The 22,744-nt window shown below is 40.1% G+C and overlaps 1 protein-coding gene and 1 long non-coding RNA gene across 2 annotated transcripts; one reads left to right on the forward strand and one right to left on the reverse strand.

The window, feature by feature from the left end:
- Positions 1–152: 152 nt before the first annotated feature.
- Positions 153–15,838, reverse strand: cdcp1b (CUB domain containing protein 1b). Its single transcript, XM_060857141.1, has 9 exons — positions 15,458–15,838; positions 11,798–12,010; positions 6,484–6,828; positions 4,063–4,413; positions 3,683–3,880; positions 2,449–2,829; positions 2,022–2,375; positions 1,826–1,913; positions 153–1,236 (listed from the first exon to the last, which is right to left on the reverse strand). Exons 1-9 carry the CDS (start codon positions 15,507–15,509, stop codon positions 696–698), a joined length of 2,523 nt encoding a protein of 840 aa, XP_060713124.1. The 5' UTR covers positions 15,510–15,838; the 3' UTR covers positions 153–695.
- On the forward strand, positions 15,738–21,564 carry LOC132837466 (uncharacterized). Its single transcript, XR_009647537.1, has 3 exons — positions 15,738–15,789; positions 16,858–17,004; positions 21,289–21,564. It is a non-coding gene; the product is annotated as an uncharacterized LOC132837466 (long non-coding RNA).
- The last annotated feature ends 1,180 nt before the right edge of the window (positions 21,565–22,744 follow it).

Below are 22,744 nucleotides of genomic sequence, written 5' to 3' on the forward strand. Positions count from 1 at the left end.
AAGTTCTTCTGCTTCATGTTGAGATCTGTGTGCTTTATCTTTTCTCTACGGTGTTCGTGTGACTGGGCTTTCAGACATTACAGAGATGCAATTAATACATCAAGTCTAATAGAGGGAAAAGAAGCGAGAGGGAAAATGTGCCATCTGATGCATCTGCTTTAAGAATTAAAATTTATTATTTAAAAATGTGAAAAGTAATAAAACATTAAAACATGACAAAATAAATGAACATTTGCAAACTTGAATCCACAATAATGGACATTCTTCAGATGAAGCCTGAAGTATCAGACAAACAACTAGCAAATAAAAAACTTTCCCCAAAACAGCAAGAATAAAATCCTGATGCATCTCATGCAGTTACACAGAAGAGAAGTTAGAACAAACAGATAAAGTATCAGTGGGAGTTTTAGTCAGTAGACTTGATTTGAGGGGAAAAAAAATACAAATAAAAACAAACACAGGTTTCACAGAAGCAGAAAGTGAAAGATTTAAAGGGGCACCGAGAACTCTGTGTGTGTGTCATACATCTTTACTGTTGCTGTTCAGTACATGCAGGTAAACGCTGCTTGCTTTTCTAACCTTCAGGAGCAGAAGGTCAGACTTCTTTCATATCTAACCATCAGAAATCAGATGTACTGTCTGATCCTAGATCAGATCTCCCAGCGCTTGAGTCACATGGTTTATTTTCCTCTGTTCTACATGGACTCATCATAATCTTGATCAAACTGCACAGGCTCAGAGGAGTCGGGCTCCGACTCGGGCAGAAGCGCTGGTTCTGCAGCAGAGAGGCGGATCGGATTCGCCTCACCCGGGGATTTGAACGTAGACAGTTTGTTATCTACCATCCTACGGTCCTCATAGTCAAATGAGTCTAGATGCCACAATGGAGTGCAAGGCCTGAAAGGGATAAAGGTTATGGGTGGAGCCAGGAAAGGCCAGTGAGCATCCTCATCAGGTCCTCGCTCCTCATTCTGCTCATATCCAGGATCCTTAATGGTCTTGTCCATGGGGCCGGTGAAGGCATTATAACCGTCCACTTGATGTCCGTTGAAGTGTCCGGGGCCACTTCCGTCCTGCTGCAGAAGATGCCCATACACCATGGTCTCGTCGATGGAGGTGTACACATGAGACTCGTTGTAGGCTCGTGTGTTTGGCAAAGTGGCATCACTAGGAAGGGAAGCATTCCCTTTGGGAATGTAGATGGAGTACGGGTTGGTCATTTTCCGCGTCTTTTTTCTGTTGGTAAAACGGATGTCAGATCTCATGAGAGGTGGATCAGTACAAACACGGGTCAGGTGATATTGGAGATGGAACACTGAGTTTATATCCTTAATGCACAACCATTTACTAGGCTTTATTTTGTTAAATGGTTCACAGGTGCATTAACACGAGAAAATTAATTCATAAAAATAAAAAAACTTCCAGCATGTACTCGTGCTCCTGAGTGTCACTAATGTAAACATTTACAGATACTGTACTTTTATATACACATTATTTCATTTTCTGATGCCTGCCATCATTGACTACCTACATGGAACTGGGAAGGATGCACTGGTGTGAGAGGATAATGTGTTTATGTTGAGCCTTTTTATGCCGTCCTGGACGCCACCAAACTCAAATCAGCTGCGTGTGCACACACCTGCTAATATGCACGTGATTAAGCTTTCAATAGACACGTGTGTATGAAACAAATGATGCTTCCAAAATCAGACAGGCATTTTTAGTTCGGTTTAACACAAAGTCTGAGAAACAAAGCCAAATGTTGTCTTTTATATCAATATTATAAACAGAATGCATAGGACAATGGAGAGAACCTGTGACTTACCTTACTAACAGACAGACTACAGTAAGAAGGATGATCATGACAGCCAGCAGTGCTCCAACTACACCCAAAATGATGATTAGCAGATTTCCTAGAAGATAAACAAACAATGTGGATATTTACTGATGCTCATCAGCGTCAACCTGCACCAGCTTCATTCAGTAAATCGCAGACAGACAGCAAGATCTGAACATCTTACTGGGCTTCTTCTGCAAGGAGATCTTACTGAGAACGGCAAATTTGCCTTCCTCAAGTTCACAGTTGGACATGCTGAGGCTGAAGCTCCTCAAAATGTTGTGTTTAAGAACCAACTGCTCATCCTCCCTGAAGCCCGTCTCCACAGTTGAGCCTTGTTCCTGAATTTTAATTTCAGCATGACTGTTACGACACACTGGCAAGCTGACGTTGATGAAGCACAACTGAGCACCGTACTCCTCTGGAACATTTACGATCCATGACGTGGTGGAGTCTGGCTTCATAGCCCCGGGCCAGTTGGGTGTCACAAGGAACACAGGGGTTGAGATAAGTGGAGAGACGGTGTAGATAAAGGTGTCTGAGGAAAAGAGTGAGGCATTATAACGACAGTAAATAAGATCAAACGAAGTGATCAGTGAACTCCAGCTTACCTGAGACCTCTGAGCTAAAGGACACATTAAGGACCGGAGATTTCTCTTGTCTGAGGTCCTTATTCCCTTCTGCGGTGGCAGTAACAGTGATGTTGGAGGAGATTTGAACTTTCTGAATGATGCCTTTGCTAGCAGAGCAGAAACGGCCAACATCGACACCGTCGGCTTCAGAGACCAGCGCAGACAGCGTGTCACCACACTCCTGCACTCCAGGCACTGACAGATACAGGCTGCCCTGAGGTGAGCTCAGCTCCACACTGCCCTGCTCAGGAACATTCAACACCCACATGACCTGGCTGAGGGGCAGAGGCAGGCAGGAGTCTACCACAGGGATAGTGAGGAAAGTCCTGCCTTCTAAACATGAGGACAAACCCCCGCACTCTGAAAGATGATGAAAGAGACAAGGGTTCAGTGTGAAGCAGGATTAAAACCTACATCATATAAACACATCACTGCAACATTCTGGGCCTCAATAATAACTTCTCACTTTAGTTTGACTGAAGATTTACTACATCCTTAAAACTGCATCAGTTACAAAGAGTTTTACACTCAAGTCTCCATAGTTGATCATTTCAACACAACTGACTTCAAACTAAAACAAATTCACAAATGATTGTGATGCTCATAATTGAATAAGTAAATGGTCACAAATCAGTTGTACAGAAATATGTAATGTAAGGGGACTTGTGTTGGTTTGATTTCTTTGTTTCATGTTTAATATTAATGCCATATTTAGAACAACATTTATATGAATCAAACATGCTTCACAAACACTAGACATACAGAAACAAGTCATTTAAACACAAGTAAATCCTGGATATAAAAGTGCAGTAATCCATGTAAATGATATGATTTGGAGTCGAGAAGTTTGGGTTTACATTAGTTAGTCTTTACACATAAAACATTGAAACAGTTTTTTTTTTTCATTTATATACCACTTTTTAGAATATGGAAAATAAATTAGCTTTGTAGAAATAAACTAAATTCTTTTTTCCTTGCAGCTTTCTTTTGTTTGTGTGAGAATCCATATATCAGGCTACATGTTATGTACTGGAGCAACGTTTCCACAAATATTCATCATTATTTTAAATATGGCCCAAAATGCCACTGTGCTGGAGAATCTCTCAAAAGAGCAGATAAAACCAAGAACACATTTAAACATCTCCTCCCTCATCTGGCTTGATCTCCAGCATCACTCACCGGTTCAACCAAATAAGAAGAGATTAATGGTTACCAATGGTCTTAGTGGCTGTGAGAAGAAGATTGTCCTTAGGGCAGTCCAGGAAGGACAGGTTGGCTTTGGAGCCTGCTGGCACAACAATCTTCTCCTGCACCACCGTATTCACACCCATCTCACAGAAAGAGTCCTGATTCTTCTTCTCAATCTGAAGACTCAGCCCTTCATCAGTCTGAAGATCCATCATGCACAAATCTGAACAGGTCAAAATGAGAAAAACAAGCATTAATCACACAAACTACGCTCAGGAAATCATTCATATAGTAACATGATACATGATCTTTCCAGACGGTGAAATACACAACCACTGGGACTGATATTTACTCTGAATAATGAAATCAATTTTGACAAGTTAATTGTGAGAAGTATTTTCCTACCTGGAAATCCACTCCTGAACACAGACACCCTAAAGTGCAGAAAGAGAACTCCAGCACTCTTGATGTCACAGTTTCTCAAAGACAAGCTGAAGTTTCCCTGATAATTACTAGGCTGGGGATCCAGCAGTGTTTTTTCCACTGCAGCCATGTTGGCCTGCTGGTACATCACTTTAACTGGTTTGCTTTGGCATTCTGGCATGTTGTATTTCACAAAATCAACTGTGAAGTTATGCTTGGGGGGTAACACAAAGTTCCACGTTATTGTACAATCAGCAGGAATGCCACTGGCACTGAGGAAATCTGTGTCCGCTTGGCCATGAGAAAGGACGGCATCTATAGCCACTGCCGAACCTACACAAAAGAGATGATCGCACATCGAACATTTAGATACAACAATGATTCATTTGTCTGTTCATTCACTAATCAACTGTTGTATATGTTAAGTGTTGAGTAATTAGGCAAATGTCTATAAATATACAGTGTCACTTGAAAGTTTGTGACCATTTTAGAAATGTCTATATTTCTGCATAAATATGACTAAAACAGTCCCAAAGTCCCAAGTCCCAAGAGCAGACAAAGTGAACCCAATCAAACAAATCAGACAAATATATTATACTTGGAACATGTTCCAATATTATATTTCTGTGAGTGACAAAAGTATGTGAACCTCTAGGATTAATATTTAATTTTAAGGTCAAATTAGAGTCCATCTGATTTCACTCAATGAGGTGACAGTTTTCCGTGTGTGTCCTATTTTATTTAAAGAAACAGAGATGTATTAAAGTCTGATGTTCATGACGCGGGAGATTTCTGAGGACTTCAGAAAAAGAGTTATTGTTGCTCACCAAGCTGGAAAAGGTTACATCATCATCTCTTAAGAGTTTAGACTCAAAGTCATATAGACTCTGAACAAATAGAGGAAATGCAAGACTGTTGGTACATTCCCAGAAGTTCAACCAACAAAGATCACTCCAAAAGCAAGATATGTCTGTTGGGTAAGAAAGGAATACAGGGGAACTTCAACTAAAGGCCTCTTTTACTTTGGATTATGTTAATGATCATGAGTCTGCTATCAGGTGAACACTGAACATCCTCAGTGTGCAGAGTCACAAGGAGAAATAGTCACTACTCTCCAAAAAGAACATTGCTGCCCATGAAATTTGCTAAAGTGAAAGTGAAAGTGACATACGGCTAAGTACGGTGACCCATACTCAGAATTTGTTCTCTGCATTTAACCCATCCAAAGTGCACACAGACACACCGTGTACACACACCCGGAGCAGTGGGCAGCCATTTATGCTGCGGTGCCGGGGGAGCAGTTGGGGGGTTCGGTGCCTTGCTCAAGGGCACCTCAGTCGTGGTATTGCCGGCCCAAGACTCGAACCCACAACCTTAGGGTTAGGAGTCAAACTCTCTAACTATTAGGCCACGACTTCCCCCAAAGATCATGTGGACAAGCCAGAGGACTATTGGAAAAATAATTTGTGGAGGAATAAAACCAAAATAAAACCTTTTGTCTTAAAATAAGAAGTGTTCTTTTGTATAAAGGAAAATTCTGAATTCCATCATAAGAACCTTATAAATTCTGTGAAACATGGTGGTGGTAGTATCATGCTTTGGGCCTGTATTTCTGCATCTGGGCCAGGACAGTCTGCCATCATTGATGGAACAATGAATTCAGAATTATACCAGTGAATTCTAAATGAAAATGGCAAGACATCTGTCCATGAACTGAACCTCAAGAAAAAATTAGTCATGCACAAAGACAACAATCACAAGCACCCAAGTCTTTCTACCAAAGAATGATTAAAGAGGAACAGATATAATGTTTTAGAATGGCCATGTCAATGTCCTGACTTTAATCTAAAAGAAAAATTGTAGATGGACCTGAAGCAAGCAGTTCATGTGAGGACATCCACCAAAATCTTAGTGTTGAAGCTGTTCTCTACTGTGGAATGGGATAAAATTCTTTTAAGCTGTTGTGCAGGACTGATCAAAAGTTACCCGAAACTTTACTCACAGTTATTGCTGCAAAAGGGCTCATAACAGATACTGAAAGCAAAGATTAAAATGCTGGATAATGCTGGATCATATTTCTCAATAATTAAATGAAGTATAATATTGTTGCCTCATTTGTTTTATAGGACTTGTGTGAACATCTGATAATGATTTGGGTCATATTTATGCAGAAATATAGGAATTTCTAAAGGATTCACAAACTTTCAAGCGACACTGTATATTACAGATCATATACACCTCTAAAACTGTTGCATATCATATCATATACACCGTTAAAGGAGCCACTGCACTGTGAATATTCAAATGGTATCTGTTTCCGCCGCACACACAACCCTCTCAGTATAGGCTTTGGATCAGACCAGATAAAATGTGTGAGTGAATGAGTGCACTGCTGCTCCTTACCAACGGCCTCAGAGTATTTGATGGCAAATGAGCTCGGAGTTGTTCCACTGGGAACCTTCAGAGTTATGCGTCCTTTCCAAACAATCTGGATGCGAGTGATTGTGCCGTTTTGACAGAATTTGCCGAAGTTCACGGGTCCTGCCCTTAAATACATTAAGAGTGAGTAAAAGTGTTTGTCTGGACATTGTTCTAATGACTGGATTTGTCTTAGTCCTGGAGCTGGAAACTCGAGCTGAAATGACTTGGGATATGTGACCTTCATTTTCCATGTAAAGGTTCTGTTGAAGTCTTGGAAGGTGGACCAGTCTGCACGTATGGAATCATAGGTGCAAGGCTTTGAGCAATCTACGAAGAAAAAGATGCACTCGATGTTAGTTAATGATTTTATATATATATATATATATATATATATATATATATATATATATATATATATATATATATATATATATATAAATAATGTGAAATATGTGAAACCGAGTCGTTGATGAATTCTACACATTCTGAATTTATCTGCTCATGTACAACTCATTCACATAAAGAAACAGCCCAATCACCATACATGCTAAACAGCTCTGCTTTCATTTCACAGTTCCTTTAGCCACTTCCTGTTACAGAAAGCATGTCATGAGGTCTCAAATGATGAACATCAATAATCAGGAGATATAGATAATGTGGCAGGAAATAGAGTAATAAATAGTTTATTTGGTGACCTTTATGAGTGGTCAATTAAACTTAAATATGATTCCACACATATAACCGTGCAAACACTCAAATGTCCCAATTTCTTTTCCTTTGCCAGAAAAGACAATGATTTTCTTGACCTTTCGTCTGTGTCGTCTTTCAGTTAGCTGATATGATTTACAAACAGAAACATTAGAGCACATCATATGGATTTACCTGCGATTACACTTTTCTACCACTTGGAGCTCCCACATGTGCATATGCCCAAGAAATCTCATTATCTGTGTATAAACGGTTTACAAACAAATCTATGCCTTTGCAGAGGAGAAAATACATTTGTACAATAGAAAGCAAAGTATCCCCATAACCATCACTACCTATTCATTCATCAGCCGTATTTGCCTAACATGGTCTTTTCTGAATGGCCACATTCTCAAAATCTGTCCTCTCTGACTGCTAAAGACTTCACCTTCTTTCATGATGAAGACTAAAAAAAAATGTAATTTTTATGGCCCAAATACTGCTAAACTACACATCCAGCATTCCCTTTCTCCTTCACTGCCATTTTTTTATAAGCTAGAAAAAGTCATCTTGTCCTGCAATCCTACCATCTGCCCACTGGATCCAATCCCTTCCACTGTGCTCCAGACCATATCACATGACCTCTTTTTACTACAAACATCGTCAGCCCCTATTATCTGGTCACATACCAAACAGCCTTCAAGAGAGTAAGGGTTATTTCAACTCTAAAGATATCTGCTCTGGATCACTCAGACATCAGCATCTACAGATAACTACATAATCACTTATCTCTTTTCTTTCTAAAATCCTTGAATTGCACTGTTTTACAAATCAACTGTTTATTTGTCTCTCACAACTCTTTCAGGAGCATCTAAAACAGTTACCCAAAGACTCTTTTGTCCACCCTCAAAAGTCTAGGAATTCATGGAATCTCCACTGTTGTCCCACAAGGCTCAGTACTCAGTCATTTCATTTCGCTAATCTGACATGCTCCTGTTGGGATCTCCTTTACAATATCAGAAGGATATTTCTATTATCCACACAGGCCACTCACACATGTTTGTTCAGTCTCTTGTCAGTTCAGTCACTTGGCACCTTGCGTCTGGCAGGTCTACCACTGAATGCCATTCCACCAAATACAAATGAAACAAAATGAAGCTTCATGACCATCCACTCCCTCAAGTGGCTTATGGTTGCTGCCTGCATCAAACTTAAAACACTGACGCTTGCCTTCAAAACAAAAAAATGGACCACCCTTTTACCCCACACCACTGATCACACCTTGCACAAGCTCGCTCAGATCCTCCAGCACTGCCTGACAGGTCCCACCATCTCTCATGATCAAGGAAGACCTGCAGCAAGATTCTTATCTGTGCTGGTTCCTAGCTGAGTCCCTGTCTTCAAATAGTGTCTAAAGACCGACCTCTTCCTGAAGTGCCTTATTAGCAAGTGTTGCTCCCATCAGTGTATTTAGACTCTTCTATAGTATTCTATAGACTGTGCTCTAGTGACCCAGTGTCAGGATGTATTTATTGATAGGGTCTTCAAAGTACATTGCAAGTTGTTCTGGATGACGGCATCTGCCAAATGCCGTAAATGTAAATGTAAATGCAAATGATGCATCTCTGTAAAGTGTGGTGAGCAGTAGTATTGAGTCATGCTGGGTTAGGTGTTTGACTCATGAGCCTTGGAAGGCAACAGGGTGTTGTGTCATTTGACTGCCTCAGGGAATAACACAGCTGTGGTACTGCTACAGATGCTCCTGTATGTGCTCCTGTTGGTTCACTTGTGGAGGTGCTGCTGGGTCTCCATGGCTCCATAAGTCAATAATGTTATCAGAATTAAGATTCTGTCTCTGAATCACTCTGCGAGCTGCTCAACATCCTCTCTGTGTGTCTGATGAGATTCACAGCTCAAGTGTCATCAGCCAACTTCGATAAGATGACGATTGTTTTGAAAGTCTAAATACTTCACAGAAGCTCAGGTCTCATTTATTACCCATGTCGCATTTATTACCCATGTGTATACATATATATTTTGTCACAAGCACGTTTCTATGCAATGTGATTTAGCAAGTTTTACTTGTGCATGTGGAAGTGTGCATGTTTTTACGACCATATGCAAGAACAGGGTTAAAAAAGTATAAATAAAAAACTGATTATGAGGAGAAATGACAGAATAATTAGGGACTGAAGACAAAATTTAACAAAGCACTCAATGTTCATCTATGAACTGATTCTATAACTGATACAGTGCCTTGCAAAAGTATTCATACCCACTGAACTTTTCTACATTTTGTCACGTTACAACCACAAACAAAAATGTATTTTATTAGGATTTTATGTGATAGACCAACACAAAGTGGCACATAATTGTGAAGTGGAAGGAAAATGATAAATGCTGTCCAAATTTTTTTTTACAAATAAATATCTGAAAAGTGTGGTGTGCGTTTGAATTCAGCCCCACTGAGTCAATACTTTGTAGAACCACCCTTTGCTGCAATTACAGCTGCAAGAGTTTTGGGGTTTGTCTCTACCGGCTTTGCACATCTAGAGTGAAAATTTTGCCCATTCTTCTTTGCAAAATAGCTCAAGCTCAGTCAGATTGGATGGTGAACGTCTGTGAACAGCGACTTAAGTCTCGCCTCAAATCAGATTTTCAAGTCTCATTTGGATTTAGGTCTGGACTTAGAATGGGCCATTCTAACACATGAACATGTTTTGATCTAAACCACTCCATTGTAGCTCTGCCTGTATGTTTAGGATCATTGTCTTGCTGGAAGGTAAACCTCCGCCCCAGTCTCGTCTTTTGCAGACTCTAATAGACTCCAAGATTGCCCTGTATTTGGCTCCATCCATCTCCCCATCAACTCTGACCAGCTTCCCTGCTGAAGAAAAGCATCCCCAAAACATGATGCTGCCACCACCATGTTTCACGGTGGGGATGGTGTGTTCAGGGTGATGTGCAGCGTTAGGTTTCCGCCACACATAACGTTTTGAATTTTGGCCAAAAAGTTCAATTTTGGTCTCATCTGACCAGAGCACCTTCTTCCACATGCTTGCTGTTCCCCCTGCTTTCTTTCAACAATGGCTTTCTTTTTGCCATTCTTCCATAAAGACCAGATTTGTGGAGTGCACGACTAATAGTTGTCCTGTGGACATATTCTCCCACCTGAGCTGTGGATCTCTGCAGCTCCTCCAGAGTTACCATGGGACTCTTGGCTGCTTCTCTGAACTCTGCACTGCCTGGCGGTTTAGATGGACAGCCATGTCTTGGTAGGCTTGCAGTTGTGCCATACTCTTTCCATTTCCGGATGATGGATCGTACAGTGCTCTGTGAGATGTTCAAGGCTTGGAATATTAATTTATAACCCAACCTGGCTTTAAACTTCTGCACAACTTTATCCCTGACCTGTCTGGTGTGTTCTTTGGTCTTCATGATGCTGTTTGCTCACTTATAGTCTCTAACACACTTCTGAGGGCTTCACAGAACAGCTGTATTTATACTGGGATTAAATTACACACAGGTGACTCTATTTACTCATTAGGTGACTTCTGAAGGCAGTTGGTTTCTCTGGATTTTAGTTAGGGGTATCATAGTAAAGGGGGCTGAATACAAACGCACACCACACTTTTCAGATATTTATTTGTAAAAGAAAATTTGGACACCATTTATCATTTTCATTCCACTTCACAATTATGTGCCACTTTGTGTTGGTCTATCACATAAAATCCTAATAAAATACATTTTTCTTTGTGGTTGTAACGTGACAAAATGTGGAAAGGTTCAGTGGGTATGAATACTTTTGCAAGGCACTGTAAGTGGCCCATCAGCTGATTTCATTTGCCCAGTGCATTTCTAGTTGAGCTCTAGTATAAGGTTTTTAGTCATGAACACAGAGAGTGGAGCCAGATTTAGCATTTCCTAACCAGCTATGAGACAGATAACATCACAGACAATGTAAACCAATACGTTAATATTACAACAGCAGAATAGACAACAATAATGAGGATTTTTTTTCTAAATATAATTGTGTTAATAGAAGTCACATGTGCACATATTTCTCTTAAAAACAAATACTATGTAAAGGAATGTGGCCACGTATTTACAATTATAGCATTAGACACTAGCAGAACCAAATGCAGTAAATGCCGAGCAGAACATTTTATACTTTATGCGATTTATCAGTGTCCATAACATACAGCTGTATGTTTACTGGATATGGAGAAACATCTACCACTGCAACAATACAACAATTCTGCTAAATATGCATTTAGATTATTTCTACATAGCTAGTTAGATATTAACTGCCATTGTAGCCAAGTACAACTGCGTCAACAAGTAGGCCTGGTTATCTATCTATGTATCTATCTATTTCTCTATCTCTATACATTTTAGTATAATTAGGCAATGGTAAGCTTAATTTAATTAGCTTTCATATTAGCTACATTACTGGGTCGCCCACCATTCAGACATTTACAGACATAAAATGATAGATTACATACATAAGTCCCTGAAATTAGACTGAACTTGTTTTAACTATTTAAAATTAAAAGACTAAAAGAACTACATGTAGTACCACCAAAGAAGCCCCTTTGTTGCCACTTACCAAAGTTCCTGTTAATCTCAATAGTGAAGATGTTCTGGGGTTTGCTGCAGGTGAAGTTCACCTGAGTGGTCTGAGAAACAGTGATGATGTGTTTTGTACCACACGTCTGGGAGAAGTCTTCACCTACACACACAGAACAGTTAGGACCCTCTGCTGGTCTGCGTATGGTCACCCTGGTGTATCTGTCAGTGGTCACAGTGACTGGGTTTCCCTCTGGAAAAAAGAAAGGGATGCATTTTCAGCTGACATACTCCATTAAATTCTTAAAAAAAAGCACATCATCTGGAGTTTCTGATTAGGTGACTGTATAATTTGTACATTAACATGAATCACCTATTCCCTACTGATAAATATGGCAGATACTCTTCAGTACACAGATTCCAGATGGTTAATCAATAATTTTACAAAAGCCTAAAAATGAATGACTGAGAAAGAACTTTCACTATTCCAGGAAAACTAGTTATTACTGCTGTTCCCCCTCTCCAGAAATCAAGTTTGTTCACAAGTCTGGGCTTGAGAAATATTGATTGCACAAAAGCTGCATAAGTGCTGGTGCACAGGGTAATAAAAGGTATATATAAATATATGCATGTGTAAAGGGGCTTGGACAAGGAAATTAAATCACCTGGTTTTAGACCACAACATTTATGAGTATGGTGTATTAATTTGGCTTGGGAATGGCAAATATTTTATGAAATACCAATGACTCAGTGACTGTTTACACACTTGTCCAAACCTTACACACACATACACACACACACACACAAACACTTGTTTTCCCAGCAACTAAAACTACATATTAATGTATAGATAAACATGTCCTGAAGCAGTACTTTAAAGCTTTTCAAATCATGAGAACATACAACAAACATACCAAACCTCGACACAGACAAACTATAGTACAATAAGCCCTGATTGTAGAAAGCCATACGGAGCAGCATGACATTCAATAACACAAACCGCAAAGTCGCAGTTAGACATTCCGGTCTGACAACTTCATGACACCAGATTATTACAACAAAGCTTAAAAACAGCGTCAGAAACATTTACGCATTTGAGGTATTATTGTATAAACAAAATGTTTAATTACTGTTGATGCATTTACTTTGATAACACTGTAGCTGTACATGTAGAGACTATAATATGACTTTTCCTATATGAAGATGTTTGTGGTCAGCAGACTGTTCTCACCCCATCATCATTACCGTGTCTCAGGTACAGTAATGATGATGGGTGAGAACAATCTGCTGACCACAAACATCTGCAAAACCATCACCATATCAGTGCAGTGTTATTAATGACCAGGTCTCAGTGCAGTGTTATTAATGACCAGGTCTCAGTGCAGTGTTATTAATGACCAGGTCTCAGTGCAGTGTTATTAATGACCAGGTCACAGTGCAGTGTTATTAATGACCAGGTCACAGTGCAGTGTTATTAATGACCAGGTCACAGTGCAGTGTTATTAATGACCAGGTCTCAGTGCAGTGTTATTAATGACCAGGTCACAGTGCAGTGTTATTAATGACCAGGTCACAGTGCAGTGTTATTAATGACCAGGTCTCAGTGCAGTGTTATTAATGACCAGGTCTCAGTGCAGTGTTATTAATGACCAGGTCACAGTCCAGTGTTATTAATGACCAGGTCACAGTCCAGTGTTATTAATGCAGTGTTAATAATGACCAGGCCACAGTGCAGTGTTATTAATGACCAGGTCACAGTGCAGTGTTATTAATGACCAGGTCACAGTGCAGTGTTATTAACGACCAGGTCTCAGTGCAGTGTTATTAACGACCAGGTCACAGTGCAGTGTTATTAACGACCAGGTCACAGTGCAGTGTTATTAATGACCAGGTCACAGTGCAATGTTATTAATGACCAGGTCACAGTGCAATGTTATTAATGACCAGGTCACAGTGCAGTGTTATTAATGCAGTGTTATTAATGACCAGGCCACAGTGCAGTGTTATTAATGACCAGGCCACAGTGCAGTGTTATTAATGACCAGGTCACAGTGCAGTGTTATTAATGACCAGGTCAATGTGCAGTGTTATTAATGACCAGGTCAATGTGCAGTGTTATTAATGACCAGGTCACAGTGCAGTGTTATTAATGACCAGGTCACAGTGCAGTGTTATAAATGACCAGGTCTCAGTGCAGTGTTATTAATGACCAGGTCACAGTGCAGTGTTATTAATGACCAGGTCACAGTGCAGTGTTATTAATGACCAGGTCACAGTGCAGTGTTATTAATGACCAGGTCTCAGTGCAGTGTTATTAATGACCAGGTCACAGTGCAGTGTTATTAATGACCAGGTCTCAGTGCAGTGTTATTAATGACCAGGCCACAGTGCAGTGTTATTAATGACCAGGTCTCAGTGCAGTGTTATTAACGACCAGGTCACAGTGCAGTGTTATTAATGACCAGGTCTCAGTGCAGTGTTATTAATGACCAGGTCACAGTGCAGTGTTATTAATGCAGTGTTAATAATGACCAGGCCACAGTGCAGTGTTATTAATGACCAGGTCTCAGTGCAGTGTTATTAATGACCAGGCCACAGTGCAGTGTTATTAATGACCAGGTCTCAGTGCAGTGTTATTAACGACCAGGTCACAGTGCAGTGTTATTAATGACCAGGTCTCAGTGCAGTGTTATTAATGACCAGGTCACAGTGCAGTGTTATTAATGCAGTGTTAATAATGACCAGGTCACAGTGCAGTGTTATTAATGACCAGGTCACAGTGCAGTGTTATTAATGCAGTGTTAATAATGACCAGGTCTCAGTGCAGTGTTATTAACGACCAGGTCACAGTGCAGTGTTATTAATGACCAGGTCTCAGTGCAGTGTTATTAATGACCAGGTCACAGTGCAGTGTTATTAATGCAGTGTTAATAATGACCAGGTCACAGTGCAGTGTTATTAATGCAGTGTTAATAATGACCAGGTCACAGTGCAGTGTTATTAACGACCAGGTCTCAGTGCAGTGTTATTAATGACCAGGTCACAGTGCAGTGTTATTAATGCAGTGTTAATAATGACCAGGTCACAGTGCAGTGTTATTAACGACCAGGTCACAGTGCAGTGTTATTAATGACCAGGTCTCAGTGCAGTGTTATTAATGACCAGGTCACAGTGCAGTGTTATTAATGCAGTGTTAATAATGACCAGGTCACAGTGCAGTGTTATTAATGCAGTGTTAATAATGACCAGGCCACAGTGCAGTGTTATTAATGACCAGGTCACAGTGCAGTGTTATTAATGACCAGGTCTCAGTGCAGTGTTATTAATGACCAGGTCACAGTGCAGTGTTATTAATGACTCAGTCTGAACATATTTACACACCAGGTCTACTGATGAAGTTGTATAACATTTTGCTTGTTTTTGGTGTTTATTTCTCCGCTAATTCCACCATGAATCTCCATAAAGGGCTGAATCTATCCGACACACTTCATGTGTTTCATGTCTCTGACTCTTATATAACAATCTTTTGGCTCGATAATTAAAGGTTTTGAGGAGAATAAAAACGTCTGACACTCCATAATATTAAAGTCTTTTTATATCCAATTAAAAAATCAGTTATTAAAATGAGATGAAAGCGTGTTTACGGTAGCAGTTAAAATCCTGTTCCACTTTAGTTAGTTTTATTTGTGCTGTTTCTCACCTGCAGTGTGTGCAGTCAGCACCAGGAGCAGTCCGAGATGTAGCCAAGACATGATGTTTAATCCACCATCCGAGGAAGCAGTAAACAATAATCCCCGCGTCACCGACACTTCTCAGCTCTCATGGTGTTAAAAGCGCATTATTGTGAATGCTCACCTGCCCTCGAAGCTGAGTTGCTCGGCCACTTCCGGGTTGACTCACCTAGATGGGCGTGTCCTAGTTACCTGCCCTTGAGCCTGAGTTGCTCGGCCACTTCCGGGTTGACTCACCTGGATGGGCGTGTCCTAGTTACCTGCCCAAACTTGACATGGACGAGCGAGTTGAAGCACAAAGGTGAGAACGTGACAAACCAACTCCTATTTTCACTCTCTGGCGAAACGTCATTCCAAAATAAACACGCTTTAATATTTGAAAGCCTTTTTAAATATTGATGAATGCCAAGGCTATAAAGATCAGTCACGCGCACCAGACTGATCAGAGGTGATTATTATGGGATGGCTATGAGGTGAACAGACTGAGATTCTTTCTGTGTTTCCACAAGCCCGACATTCCTGGTACCTCAGAAATGAACCCTGTGGGACTTTAACAAACAAAACACATTCCTGTAAACCTCTGAACACACACTGTTTCACACACTGTCTCTGTAACTGCTTTCCACTGACAACACAAAACTAAAGTGTGGCCCTTCAACTGGGAATACCTACTTTTTATTTAAAGAATGCTGAACGTACAAAAAGAAATGTTCATTAAATTATTTATTATATCTCTAGATTGTAAAAAAAGTAGTTGGGGTTCAAACCATTTTAATTCTTTCACATATTATATTTTGAATAAAACATACAGTTTTCACAACATACACAATCTATGATGTAAATCAATGTCAGTAAAAACAGTTCTAAAGTTAACTTATAAATGAATACATTTAATAATACATTACAAATAAATAAAGTAAATGTTTAGTGAACTTTGGCTTGTTTACTTACTGTAGTAACCTATGGCTGAATTGTCACAGTAATCATCACAGGAAATGCAATTTGCACACAACACAATATATATATAAGTCAGCATCCTGAATAAGTGCACGATGCTTTACTAAACGTGAAGGATGTGATTTAATGGGTGGAAATATATCTTGGCTTCCACAGCAGGTGTGTCCCCAAACTGATAAGACAGCAGTGATTGCAGCCTGCAGCAACAAAAGAACAAATAGGATGTGAGACAGTTTTTGCAGACGTCTGGCTGTTATCATAGTTTTGTGTCCAATTATTTAGCTTCAAACTAAAATGAGCACCACATCTGGTCCAGCAGACCGAGCTGTGCCAGCTCCTTTTGTTCAGGAAAACATTCCACTCCACTGTGGCTTCCCACTCTTATATTCTCCTGTTTTCTCAACCTTTGCAGACTGATGCATCAGACAGACATGGGGTCCATGTCCCTGGCATGTCCTGGATGGTGGAGGGGAAGAGTGCCATGTGTTGTACATCAGCCACAAGCGGTCTGTGTGAGAGTATCAGAGGTGGGAGTAAGTCACACATGTGCAAGTCACAAGTAAGTCTCAAGTCTTATCCTTCAAGTCTCAAGCAAGTCTTGAGTCATTTTTTGTGAGTCAAGTCAAGTCAAGTCAAGTCACTGCTTTATGTCAAGCAAGTCAAGTCAAGTCGTATCTTGAGTCAAGCAAGTCACTGGCAAGTCATACAGATGTTTGATGATTTAACTAAATGTATATATTAAACAAAGTTAAATCTACAGTATTTATGGACTATGAGATTTATTTGCAACAAAAATGATTATATGCGTTTATTTTTAAAAGGTGTCCACATACAGGTGAGTTGTAAATACAATAAAAAATCTAAAAATGAATAAAAATCAAAACTACAAAGAACAAGATGTAAATGTAACTGAAATAAGGCGTAAAAGCATGAAAAGTTTCAATATGCCTCAAACATGGCAGAAGACCATGGAAAAGTTTATATATATATAAAAAAGTACAATGGTTTCTATGCAACCAAATGGCATTTTTTGAACAGACATTCCCTTTTAATGGGACATGAAAACATCCTTAAATTAGATCCTTCCCTTTTAACAACAGAACAACAACAACAAGAAATCACGTCAATCAAAAAACGTAAATTATTGAATCCCACAAACCTTGAAGTGAATTAACTATTTTTATTTTTGGGTGAACTATCCCTTTAAATTGAATGTGTGTGCGTGTGTGTTTGCGTGTGCATGCGAGACAAGAATATGACTGTGCTTGCAACTCTGAAGTTTTTTATTTTTATATTTATGTTTTTTATATATATGTGCATCCCCATAAACGATCCATACGCTTTTCACACAAAGCCTAACACTGAAGACCAATTATAAGTGCTATTGCAAAAAAGCTGACATTTCCACATAAACAGTGACCAACCATTTACACTACATTGCACTTGCAAAAATTTAATTTGATAGAACTTTGTCATTCAATTGTGAGTGATGTGGTCGCATTCTGCTGTTCTTCTCTTCTCATCTTGCACAAAATCCCGGTACCCGAACTTAATTATTTTTGATGTCGCGCCTTCCATGTTTCGTCACGACTGTTAAGGTTTATTAGTTAGTGCGCGCGCTCCCTCTGCTTGCCTGCTGCGTCACGTGGTTAGATTACACTCTTGTGTGCGTTTAAAAACAGATTTAAAAAAATAGACAAAAAAGATTAACAAAATTAAAAAAAAAAGTTATTCCGAGTCATTTCGAGTCATTTAACTCAAGTCCGAGTCAAGTCTCAACTCATGAATGTCAAGTCAAAGTCAAGTCGAGTCTTTTTTTAATATTTGTCAAGCAAGTCTCAAGTCTCAAATTTGTGACTTAAGTCCGACTCGAGTCAAGTCATATGACTCGAGTCCCCCATCTCTGGAGAGTATAAGTACTACTGGAAGCCAGTGTAGGAGAGCAGCAGTGGGCTGGTGTGGAGAACTTAGGCAGGATAAAAACAACTCGTGCAACTGTATTTTGGATCATTTCCAGAGGACCAATTGCATTCAGATATAGACTTGACAGCGGTCACACACTGAGGACACAAACACACCTCCAGGGTCGGGGTTCGATTCCCGCCTCCACCTTGTGTGTGTGTAGTTTGCATGTTCTCTGCCTCGGGGGTTTCCTCCGGGTGCTCCGGTTTCCTCCCCCGGTCCAAAGACATGCATGGTAGGTTGATTGGCATCTCTGGAAAATTGTCCCTAGTGTGTGATTGCGTGAATGAATGTGTGTGTGTGTGTGCCCTGCAATGGGTTGGCACTCCGTCCAGGGTGTATCCTGCCTTGATGCCCGATGACGCCTGAGATAGGCACAGGCTCCCCGTGACAGGCTCGAGGTAGTTCGGATAAGCGGTAGAAGATGAATGAATGAATGAATGAACAAGCACCTGAGCAGCATGTTGGACAAAAATGGCCGAATCCATCTAATGTTGCAGAGAAGAAACCAAAATGAGCGAGTCACATCAGCAACATGCAAGGAAAAGGAAAGTTTATTATCCATGGTTACCCCAAGGTTGCGAGCTGTGACCGAAGGGAGGATCAGATTGTAGTGCAGGGATATTGCAAGTTCCTGACCTGGGGATGAATCACCTGGGATGATCAGCAGTTCAGTTTTGCTGGGATTGAGTTTCAACTGATGCGCCGTCATCCATGATGATATGTCTGCCAGACATGCTGAGATCCGAACAAAAAACATGAGGAAATAACTTTACTAAGAGAATGAGTATACAGAGCGAAAATGAGAGGACCAAATACTGAGCCCTGTGGGACACCAGTGGAGAGTCTGTGTGGAGCAGATGTCACTCCCCTCCATGTTACCTGATATGAGCGACCTTCCAGGTAGTAAGCAAACCATTCCCACGCTGATCCACAAATTTCAAGAGGGTGGAAAAGAGTGTCTTGTGGTTGGCCAGATAAACACAGCTGAAAGTCAAGGAGGATGAGGACATCTGACAGCTTGGCTAATCTAGCAGCATGTAGTTTCTCAGAACAGCCAAAAGGGCAGTCTCTGGTGTATTTGCTGCTTTGAAGCCAGACTGGTTTGGATCTTGGAGGTTGTTCTGTGAGAGTTAGACAGAGAGATGTTGAGCAGCGGGTGTAGCAGTGTTCTGTGTGTACATCCAGTCTCAGTTAAAGCCAGAAAATCGAAGAAGAAGTGGGAGGTTAAAGCCAAGATTAAATCAGCTTTCCTCACGGCAGACTGGCAAATCCAGAGCCCACTGTTTAAAGGGTAGAGGAGATTACTGTAAATGTGTGACCTCTGCTCTGTGGATGAGAGATGACTACAGAGATGGGTTTGAGGCACATGACTGCGGTTGACCAAAAGTGAGATTAAAATATGATTTGGGGAAATAGAATAAAAACAGTACTAGACACTTATAAATGTGTTAAAGGTCTTAGGGAATACTTATTATCCACAGAGAACCATCACTATGGTCTATACTTAGAAAGTCTATAAGTAAGTCTATGAGTAAGCCCTACCCACCATTCTCACCTTAAGGGAGACTGAAACTATTCCTGATTAATCATCTGAGAGAACTAATAAGCATAAACCAACCTTTCTAAGTATAGACCAACACTATAGGATCAACAATGCTATACAATATGACAAAATTCAAATAACAAACGAATTGACCAAACTGAGTTAAGCAGATAGTACACAAAGGTCAGAATCCTACCTTACCAGAAGACAATATATTCAAAATAGAGTTAATGCTGCTGTGTTCTGGATTAAATTTAGCGTGTTTATGCTCCTACTTGAACATCCAGACAGTAAAGCATTACAATAATCCAACATAGAGGTAACAGAAGCATGAAATAGTGTTACCGGAGTGATATTATTTTCTGAGCTTCACATGAGAGACAGGAGTGCTGCATGTCATCAGTATAACAGTGGAACCATGGTTTGATATTGCCCTATAGTTGAACAGGTGACAGGGGTTAAGGTCAGGTATTTTAATTAGAGGTTCTGTAGCTACTGGTAATATATGTTTAAAGAAACATGTGGGTAAGGGATCCAGTATGCGGTTTGATCATTTTGAAGAAGAAAGAAGTCGTTAAGTCAGTTTCTCAAAGAGGAGTAAAACAAGTGCTGATCAGAAACAGCAATATTATTACCTTTAGCAATATCAATCAAATTGTTTGTTATTAAATTAATGGTCTGAATTTTCTGCCTGATATTAATTTTTCCATTGAAATCATTTATGAAGTTTTTGTTGGTACAAATAGATGGTGTGCACTTTTCAACAGTTTTTCTACAGTATTAAATAAAATGTGGGGGGCACGGTGGCTTAGTGGTTAGCATGTTCGCCTCACACCTCCAGGGTCGGGGTTCGATTCCCGCCTCCACCTTGTGTGTGTGGAGTTTGCATGTTCTCCCCGTGCCTCGGGGGTTTCCTCCAGGTACTCCGGTTTCCTCCCCCGGTCCAAAGACATGCATGGTAGGTTGATTGGCATCTCTGGAAAATTGTCCCTAGTGTGTGATTGTGTGAGTGAATGAGAGTGTGTGTGTGTGCCACTCCGTCCAGGGTGTATCCTGCCTTGATGCCCGATGACGCCTGAGATAGGCACAGGCTCCCCGTGACCCGAGGTAGTTCGGATAAGCGGTAGAAAATGAATGAATGAATGAATAAATAAAATGTAGGATTATTTTTGTTATCTTCAATTAGGTTGGAGAGATACACTGATCTAGCAGCAACATTTTATTCCTTTCCCAATAACCTGGATCCATTAATGACCCCTCAATGAACCCTTAATGACTTTGTATGTAGCATGAAAATCTGACAAAGTGCCTATTTTCCCTAATGGTCTCCTATAGGTGAAGATGGATAACGGCCGATCAAGAGGATTTGGCTTTGTGCGCTTTGTGTCTTCTATGGATGCCATGAAGGCCAAAATGGAGACAGGATATGAGACAAGAATCTGGTGCACGGATGTGGTTCAGCGTAAAGAGGAACACTAGGTTTTTTATCAGAGCAATGGACTCATCGCACCATCAACCTGTCATTTATCTCACTTACCCATCACAGTTTGTCTGTGTTTCATTGTGTAGACTGAAAACTACAGCTTTCAGCTTGTCTTGCTTGTTACTCAGTAATAGTACATAGAAATAATCCATCACCTGGATTTATTAACTTTTTAATTGCTTTAATTTTATAAACTGTGGTTTATTTTTATTGAAGATTGAATATTAAATGTCTGCAAGTAATATTTTAATCAACAACAAAGTAATGTTTACATTAATTGTTTATTTTTCATTAAATGTTTTTTTTCTTTCTAAGCCAGTGGAGTCCAGAGTCTGTTATCTGACATCTGTGAACTGCTCTGTAGGTTCTCTCTGAGAAACATGTTGCAGCATCTCCTTTCACCTGATGGCGGCAGCACAGAGTTACAATTCAAGAGCATTTTCTCTTGTACTTTAAAAGCTAAAAGCTAACTTGCAGAATAATATGTTGTCATGGCTAAAGATGAGGGGCAGGGAACAAAAAGAGATTTCACCAGAGCTGGAAACCACTGAGCATGGAAAAACTGCATTGCAACCGAGTATTAATTCAAATCAAATCAATTTATTTGTATAGCACTTTAAAAAATTCACATCATCTCAAAGCAGCTGTACAGAAGGATAGAAACAGAATAAAAAAAGGAAAAGTTTAAAATTAAGTTAACATTTATCTCTAACATCTGTCTATAATGATTAAGTCTGAGGTGACGGTGGTGAGGAAAAACCTCCTGAGATACAGTATGAGGAAGAAACCTTGAGAGGAACCAGATTCAGAAGTGAACCTGGGTAACTTGAGGGACATTTTAGGGGTCATATTGAGGGTCATGTTATGGTTCATATTGAGGGTCATGTTATGGGTCATGTTGGGGGACGTGTTGAGGGTCATGTTAAGGGTCATTTTGAGGGACATGTTGAGGGACATATTACAGACTTACTGTATAAGAGAAGCTCATCCTCATTTGGTGACACTGGACGGGTAATAATGTAAATGTAAACAATGTCCTTATTGGAATTGTGTAACAAAGAGCTCCTGAGGTACTAACTGAATGAAGTACTGATGAAGACCTGAACACAACAATCAGTTTAAAGACAAGTGGTTCTATCCACAGCAGTACTACGAGCCACAGGCTGTCCATGCAGATCTATCCCAGCACAGTGAACACCCAAGAGACAAGACTCTAACCAGAGGAGAGAAATATTAAGTATGCTTTTGATTGTGTGATGGTTTAGGACATTTACAGCATTTGGCAGACTTCCTTATCCAGAGCAACTT

Source organism: Tachysurus vachellii, chromosome 21, assembly GCF_030014155.1.
Source record: "Tachysurus vachellii isolate PV-2020 chromosome 21, HZAU_Pvac_v1, whole genome shotgun sequence".
Taxonomy (NCBI): Eukaryota; Metazoa; Chordata; class Actinopteri; order Siluriformes; family Bagridae; genus Tachysurus; species Tachysurus vachellii.

Bases quoted from the DNA above. Each gene is read 5' to 3' on its own strand.
- cdcp1b (XM_060857141.1), bottom strand. From the start codon at position 15,509: ATGTCTTGGCTACATCTCGGACTGCTCCTGGTGCTGACTGCACACACT. The intron at 12,011-15,457 runs GTGAGAAACAGC...TCTTTTTTCCAG, and splicing joins GCTGACTGCACACACTGCAG to AGGGAAACCCAGTCACTGTG. The intron at 6,829-11,797 runs GTAAGTGGCAAC...TTTTCTTCGTAG, and splicing joins TGAGATTAACAGGAACTTTG to ATTGCTCAAAGCCTTGCACC.